Raw genomic sequence first — 8,675 nt, 5'->3', positions numbered from 1 at the left:
GTTACTTTACATTTCTATTAGCTTGCTTAATACATATTGTTCTGGGCTTTTGTGGTCTGGAACTCCTTGTACGGCCCGGCGGCAGAGTGGTTGCTCTGGAGGGGCTCGTGGTCGCACCCCCTGGTACCGCTGCGACTCTCACTACAGTTGTCGGTTTAGCGGGCCTTTAATGTGGTGCCTTTAACGTTTATTTTGCCTCTAACGGGCGTTTAACGTTTAGCGGCTTTAACGTGGTGCATTTAACGTTTAGCGGGCCTTTAACGTTTATTTTGCCTCTAACGGGCGTTTAACGTTTAGCGGGCCTTAACGTCATGCGGTATTTTGCGATGTTTCGACGTTTCGTGATTACATTCGTACACTAGCAGGTTAGTCCGGCGTTGCCTAGGATCAATAATCCTTACAATTGTAGAATCCTATTTTCCGGGATAAGAATGAATTTGATGTTCGTTAATCAAGTAACAGGCGCGTTCGAGATTTTATATTACATGGAATTCCCATTTCATTCTCGTTTAAAAGTACGGGAAAGAACTATTTGTCGCATTCAAAATAGAATTCATGTATCTCAATTTAAAAATCAAAGTTACATTTTTGGTCCAATCCTTTCATATTCGGGAGCTTTACTTTTCTCGCACTAGGAATAAATTTTCTGGAACGAGTCGTAAAATTTCGACGTGGGGGAAGGGGCTGGGGGCTAAGCCCTCGAAGATTTACAATTGTATTTAATTCAGTCATGACTGGTTGTTTGATGATTTATTGAAACTTTCAATAGGACCGCATTATTTTGAATTTGTACAAATTAAAAAAAAATTAAGAAGTAAACATGAAATTCTGGAGGGAGCATAATAAGGGGCTGACGCCTCCTTAAAATGGGCCTCAAATGAAGATCTTTCTGGTTCTTGAGCTGTATTTCATTATAATAATTCGACAACATTTTTCTGCCTCGAGAGTTTATCCACTTTTGCATCCATTCGGCCTAAATTTCTTCAATTAATGCCGAAGTATATTTTCCAAAAAATTGTCCAACTTGATATCTAAAGTACTATATAAATTCAAATTACGTCATGTCGGCAGAGGAGCAACAACAATGGTTCGATTTCGCTCTCGACATCGCCAAGAGGGCTGGGCTGGTGAGTGGTGATAATTAATATTTGGTCATAATGAAATGTACCATACTTCCTTAATTCTGTCCTTATTTTTGAGGACATTCCTTATTATTTATTTATTCTGTCCCTACTATTTAAGTATCAAACTGTTCAGGGTTTATCCATGCATTCTTTGAATTTTCTGTAAATTAATATATTTTTCAAACGTATTATTCGCAACCAACACTCTCTGTCACGAATATTCATGCAAAACATGTTGTTAATCACTCTGCGAAGTGATTCTTCATCGATGTTCGAGAAATTTCCCCCTTACGGAGAAAAAACATAATTGTGTTGTCTGATGGACGCAGCGCCGCTCTTACCTACATTTGTGCTAAGGTAATTTCATTCTTAGAGATGAAATAATACGTGAAATCGTGTTCTATGATGGCACTGCACATCCGTTAACAGCGCATAAGAATGTGCACGTCAAATGGCGAAATATTCGACGACTCAAAATGCACAGACATTGTTCTTGATAACACGCAACAAAGCTCGTAGCACCTAACTATGGCGGCAAATAGGCACAAGAATGTACCCGTTCATTGTTGCGGGCAGCAAACGTGCATTGTAAGCAACTTTGTATGGAGACTTCTGTTTCTGTTCGCTCAGCTTGTGCCGTCGACTTTGTCTACTCCAAAATATTCAGCCTTTGTGATTGAACTCACTACTATTATCTTGCCCCTGTCTTAGACTGTCATTTCTTCGTAGGTGATCAAAGACGGCTTCGAGAAGACCAAGACGATCGAGATGAAAGACAACCCACGAGACCTGGTCACGGATACGGACAAGGCCGTCGAGGCTCTCGTCATCGGTGAAATATCTAAGACATTTCCAGACCACAAGTCGGTACTAAGTATTAATTTAGGCAATAAAATTTTTATATATGGTTAATTCTATGTTATGAACTAATGTTATTGATTTAATTAAGGGCAGAGAGCCGGAATACATTTCCAATTGCCAAAAAAGAGCAATCCCTTAATTACTAACTGGAATTCCCAATACCAAGTACTGCATTTGTATTGGGCGCAAGTTACGTAATTTCCAAATTTGAACCTCAGCTCACTGAGCTTCATGAATTTTGTTTATCTCCTGTAGCTCGCTGAGGTAAGTTTTAACGTTGCCATGTAATTTTGTTCGTGTTTCCATGTTCAAATTCTGGTTGTTTTTGATTCTATATAATTGAAGGTTCAAAATATCGTTTTCGTATCGAGCATAAATGCATCATAATTGTCGTATGCTCTTTGAAATTTTGAGTGTATTCAATATTTTAGGTTTTATTTTGCAGCCAGCCGTATGAATGTTTTATTACGTGAACATTTTATGGACCACACTTTATTCGAGTCAATTTTGTGTTATTGCATAGCTATGAATCATCGCTAGACAACATAACAGCCTTATAGGGTTGACAACATAGTTTGTAATAATAAGAAACGAAGAGATATTAGGCTTGGACGCGGAGTAAAGATGGAAGTGAATTGAGTTATCATTTAGCATAAATCTGTGGACGTGTACGTTTTCTTTAGATTTTACTTCCTTTTAATCAAACGAAACATAGTTTTGTCTTCAGTCGTGCACGAAATTTAGGATTTTTTTTCAGCTGAATTAAGTACCTAATTGTTAGACACCGTTGTTCGTTCTAAAGCTACAAACAACTTTAAGCTATCGTCGGAAATCGTGATTACATTAAATTGTGAATCCCTTTTTCTTCATCTCAAATTTTCTAATTCAGATTCATTGGCGAGGAATCGACAGCTGCAGGAGCGAAGTGCGAGCTCACAGACTCCCCTACTTGGATCATCGACCCCGTCGATGGTAGGTATATTACCTGAACATTCAATGGCCGGTCTTATGTATCCTTTAAAATTTAATTCTGGGCATCATGTGAAGGCTTTAAACATTCAGGCTTTTCCTGTGGATTGATAGCTATGTACGCATACAATGGATCATCGACCCTGTGGATGGTTGGTGGATTTCCTGAACATTTAATAGCCGGTCTAATGTCTCCGGTAAAATATAATTTTGGGGATCATGTGAAGGCTTTAAACATTCAGGCTTTTTCTGTGGACGATTGATCGCTATGAGCGTATACAGCTATAGCAATGACCGTTATGGCAGTTACAAAATTCAGAGAATTTGTGTTCTCTAACCCTGACGATAAATTATAGCTTCAAACACTAACCATTTTTCTCTTCAAACAGTGACAGCATTTTTATTTACTCTAACACTAACGCACCGCCCCTGTTTGTTAAGACGAATATTGTTTAAATAACATTTTTTCGCATTGCATTCTTTCCTAAGATTTGTTTTAATCCAAATTCGAAGCATAACTGTTTATTCTCGTGCAGGCACAATGAACTTCGTCCACAGCTTCCCGTACACGTGCATCTCGCTGGCAGTGTGGTGCGAGCAGCAGCCGTGCGTGGCTGTGGTGCACAACCCCATCCTGGACCTCACCTACACCGCCAGGAAAGACCACGGTGCATTCCTCAACGGCAAGAAGCTCAGCGTCTCCCTCAAGGACGGTGAGATGGCCGTGAAATTATTGAAGAAAGCTGCGTAGACATTTTGTCTTACCAGAGTAGGCTTAGCTTCCCTGGCCGTCTTTTATAGCATTGATTCTAAGAATGATCTTACGTTCGTCATACAGATATATCATCAATAAAAATGTAACTCAGTACTCACTGCAGTGAGTGACAGAGAGCGCATTTTCTTGTCGACTAAAACGTGAAGTCACAGACGGACAGATGGACGGACATGGCGAGCACAATAGTGTATTTTTTCCATAAATGAGATTATGTGCTAAAAAGTCCTGATAGACTTTAATCCACTGATGTTCAGACTTGTCGCAGTCGCTGGTAATGACAGAGCTTTGGTGCCGCCCTGACCCCGCCAAGATGGCCGTCGCCACAGCCAACGCCATGAAAGTCATCAAGAAGTGCCACGGGTGAGGCTTGTCTTCGCTGCCTTGTGGGCAGAGTTGATAGGATCATGAGGGAATTAGCTCGTAAATGTTATCTTCCTAGGTTTTATATTTATTATAACTAACAAATGAAATTGTTATAGGCTTCATCCTCATTACAACACTTCTCTTTAACTTCAATTCTTGTTTGTCTGTCTGTCTGTCTGTCTGTCTGTCTGCTACAAATCTTATAATCGATATTTAACATACGTCTACCTGTCCAATCGATCTGAAATTTGGCACACTCGCGTAAAGTTGGAGACAATGCATGAATCAATTGACAGAATAAATAATTTTATAAATAACAATTTTTTTTTTCATTAGTAAAAAAAATTTAAAAAATAATTTCGTCTGCTACAAATGTTATAATCCATATATGACACAATTTGACCTGTCTAATCGATCTGAAATTTTGCACAATTGCATAAAGTCAGAGATAATGCATGAATCAATTGACAGAATAAATAATTTTGAAAATTTACAAAATTTTGAGATCATAAAAAAATTTTGAAAAATAATTTATTTTTCAATATTTGAAAATTAAATTAGAAATTCATTGTACATGTGTAACATCCAAGACACTGGATTGCTCAGAAGTGTTGTCTTTAAAAAGTAATTTTTAAACACGTTTTTTATTTTTTACCTGAGCTTTGTAGACATTATCCGTTCTCGTGCGTTTATAATTCAAGGTGCAACAATTTTAATTTGTTGTGGTTGGTTGTCCAGGCCTCGCTGTATGGGCTCGGCTGCCCTGAACATGTGTCACGTGGCGCAGGGTGCGGCTGAAGTCTACTACGAAATTGGCATCCATGCGTGGGACACGGCGGCTGCCTCGCTCATAGTCAGGGAGGCCGGCGGTGTCGTCATGGACATGACTGGTGCATTAACTTTTTTCTTTGCTTCTACGATTCTATGTTACTTTGGGTCAAAATTTATTCAAGTTTTGCGTGGGTTTTGCTTTTTCCACTGAATGGTCGTAATTATTTCATTTATATTTTAGAAAAGATCTCTCGCCTATATCATTGGATATTGATAACGGAAATATTGCTCGAGAATATTGCTGATCGAAGTCGAAACGTATAATCATGAAAAAATTCAATATATTTCTCTTCATTTCAAGCATTTATCATGCCCAACATTATCCGATACATTTTTAATCCATGTTCAAACATTCGGCAGGCGGTCCTTACGATTTGATGAATCGACGCGTGTTGTGTGCCGCTAACCTGAAGCTGGCGCAGCAGATGGTTGAGCTCCTCGAGGTGTACGACGAAGACCGGGATTGAGACGAAGATATTGACGAGGCTGCAACCTGTGTGACTGGTCACACAGATGTTCTCAGACCATGAATTGTTCGGTTGGATCTTGATAACACCCACTGTGTTCTTTTCGCATCATTCCATCGCGTTGCGCTATAGCTATTTATTTCGATTTAATTTTTGTTTCCTGTAGCTCGCTGAGATAAGTTTTACCGTTGCCATGTAATTTTGTTCATGCATCCATGTTCAAATTTTTGGTGGTTTTTGATTCTATATCATTGAAGGTTCAAAATATAATTTTTGTATCGAGCATAAATGCATCATAATTGTCTTATGCTCTTCAAAATTGTGAGTGTCTTCAATATTTTAGGTTTTATTTTACAGCCAGCGGTATGAATGTTTTATTACGTAAACATTTTATGGACAACTCTTTATTCAAATCAATTTTGTATTATTGCATGGCTATGAATCATCGCTAGACAACATAACAGTCTTATTTGGTTGACAACATAGTTTGCAATAATAGGAAACGAAGGAAAATTATGCTTGGACGTGCAGTAAAGATGGAATGCATTATTAGAAAAAGAAATAATATTGGCAGTGTGGCCTACCCCTATGCTTATTTGCCATATCTAGCCTGGTTACTTTAGTTCTTTTTGTATCCGAGTTACTAGATGTGCCAGGAGAAACTTTTAGAATGAGGCGTACATCTGTTCCTAGCAATGTTTAAGTTTTGATCAGTTTTTTTTTATCTATTTATTTTGACGCTTAGGAGCGTCATGGTTAAATATAGCTCCATTTTAATTATTTACTATTATTATTACTAATTAATTATTAATTATTTTCATATGGCTAGTTACGTCGAGTAGGACACCAGTTTCTTACATTTTGCTCTATTTATTAATTTTCTATTATTCTAGTCCCGAATAATTAGGCGAGACCTGGATATTTATTTGTATATGACCTATTGTTACAGGAACCTTCGTGTTCTCAATGAAGTTTTATTTTAATTCCTGTATAAACTGGATTTTTACCTCCAGATCTTGCTGAGGAGTCTCAGAATTTTGTATAAAGTTCATTCACTACACGAGCATTATTTAGTTTTATTTAAAAATGACCCTGGCAAAATTTAACTTAAGTAGCGAGAAGCCGTCAAGTATATGCAAGACTTGGAGAATTATAGAAAAGAGTGACTACGCTCTGCCCTACAAGATAAATAAAATAACATGAATAAATAAACAGCAGGATCATCGGGTTACAATACATCAAGATAAAAGGGGTGTAAACAAATCCACTTTTTACATAAAAGTAAAAGGAACTGCAGACTCGCAACAGCGGATAGCTCTGCAGCCTAACAGCTCAATCTACTTCCTGGTACCGTACATTCAATGGCCCGTATGCTAAAAAGGGCACTAGCACTACGAAGTAGCACTACGCACTACAAGCCATAGTGCGGCATGGAACACTACGGTTGGCATGCTAAATAGGGCACTAGCACTATGAAGTAGCACTACGCACAACAAGCCATAGTGCGGCATGGAACACTACGGTTGGCATGCTAAATAGGGCCAAAAGCATAACGCGCACTACAAAAATCTGAAGTGTCCTACACACCGCACTTCACGACGACGCTACGGTATATTTCACCTTGTTTACTTCGTCAGCTATGGATCTGTTTGGCTTACAGCAAATGCATCATCGCGTAAAAACCTCAGGAACTACATGCCATGAATATAATAATATACGTTTAAAATTTACATTTTAAAGACAACACTTCTAAAGAATCCAGTGTCTCCACTGTAAAAGATGTACAATGAATTTCTCATTTTATTTTCGAATATTGAAAAAATTAATTTTTCAAATTTTTTAATTTATAATTTTTTTCAAAATTATTTATTCTGTCAATTGATTCATGCATTGCCTGCGATTTCACACAAGTGTGCAAAATTTCAGATCAATTGGACAGGTAAAAGTGTGTCAAGTACGTTTTTATTTGTAGCTGACAAAATTATTTTTTAAAATTTTTAATATCGAAAAAACAAATTATTTTTAAATCATTTATTTTGTCATTTGATTCTTGCATTGTCTCTAACTTTACGCAAGTGTGCAAAATTTCAGATCGATAGGATAAGTAGAAGTGTGTTAAATTTCGATTATAAGATTTGTAGCAGACAGACAAACAAACAAGAAGTGAAGTTAAAGAGAAGTTTTACAAGTGAGTTGCTGAGCTTATAACTATAATCTTAAACTGAACACAAACGATTTCTTCTAGTTAACGCGATCAAACGATAGGAAACTTGAATATTAATACCCTAGAATAAATGAAAAATTACTGAGCATATTACTATAGTCTTCAACTGAACACAAGCAGTTTCTGCTTGTGAACACGATCAAACGATAGGAAACTTTAATATATTATACCTTAGAATATAAAAAAGTTACTGAGCTTATTACTATAATCTTGAACTGAACACAAGCGATATTTTCTAGTTAACGCGATCAAACGATAGGAGACTTAAATATATTATACCCTAGAATAAATGAAAAAATTACTGGGCATATTACTATAGTCTTCAACTGAACACAAGCAATTTCTGCTTGTCAACACGATCAAACGTTAGGAGACCTAAATATATTATTAAAATATAAAAAATGTTACTGAGCTTATGAATATAATCTTAAACTGAACACAAGCGATATTTTCTAGTTAACGCGATCAAACGATAGGAGACTTAAATATAATATACCCTAGAATAAATTAAAATTTACTGGGCATATTACTATAGTCTTGAACTGAACACAAGCAATTTCTGCTTGTGAACACGATCAAACGATAGGAGACTTAAATATATTATACCTAATAATTTAAAAAAAGGTTACTGGGCTTATTTCTATAATATTGAACTGAACACAAGCGATATCTTCTACTTAACGCGATCAAACGATAGGAGACACAAATATATTATACCCTATAATAAATAACATATTACCGGGCATATTACTATAATCTTGAACTGAACACAAGCAATTTCTGCTTGCGAAAACGATCAAACGATAGCAGACTTAAATATATTATATCTTAGAATTTAAAATAATATGCTTTTAAAAATTACTTTTCAAAGACAACACTTCTGAATAATCCAGTGTCTTGGATGTTACACATGTACAATGAATTTCTAATTTTATTTTCAAATATTGAAAAAAAATTATTTTTCAAAAATTTTTTAAGATATCAAAATTTTGTAAATTTTCAATATTATTTATTCTGTCAATTGATTCATGCATTGTCTCTGACTTTATGCAATTATGCAA

The 8,675-nt window shown here is 36.4% G+C and overlaps 1 protein-coding gene across 1 annotated transcript; it reads left to right on the top strand.

Moving 5' to 3' along the window:
* The first annotated feature begins 950 nt into the window (after window positions 1–950).
* LOC108680824 (inositol monophosphatase 1-like) lies at window positions 951–6,357 on the top strand. Its single transcript, XM_018169738.2, has 7 exons — window positions 951–1,127; window positions 1,854–1,987; window positions 2,875–2,957; window positions 3,491–3,667; window positions 3,984–4,089; window positions 4,831–4,982; window positions 5,284–6,357. Exons 1-7 carry the CDS (start codon window positions 1,062–1,064, stop codon window positions 5,388–5,390), a joined length of 825 nt encoding a protein of 274 aa, XP_018025227.1. The 5' UTR covers window positions 951–1,061; the 3' UTR covers window positions 5,391–6,357.
* Window positions 6,358–8,675: the final 2,318 nt, after the last annotated feature.

This window comes from Hyalella azteca, unplaced genomic scaffold (assembly GCF_000764305.2).
Source record: "Hyalella azteca isolate HAZT.00-mixed unplaced genomic scaffold, Hazt_2.0.2 contig10761, whole genome shotgun sequence".
Lineage (NCBI taxonomy): Eukaryota > Metazoa > Arthropoda > Malacostraca > Amphipoda > Hyalellidae > Hyalella > Hyalella azteca.
The sequence above is the reverse complement of the archived record's forward strand: the minus strand, read 5'-3'. Positions and strand labels throughout refer to the sequence as shown.

Bases quoted from the DNA above. Each gene is read 5' to 3' on its own strand.
- LOC108680824 (XM_018169738.2), top strand. From the start codon at position 1,062: ATGTCGGCAGAGGAGCAACAACAATGGTTCGATTTCGCTCTCGACATC. The intron at 1,128-1,853 runs GTGAGTGGTGAT...ATTTCTTCGTAG, and splicing joins TCGCCAAGAGGGCTGGGCTG to GTGATCAAAGACGGCTTCGA. The intron at 1,988-2,874 runs GTCGGTACTAAG...TTTCTAATTCAG, and splicing joins AAGACATTTCCAGACCACAA to ATTCATTGGCGAGGAATCGA.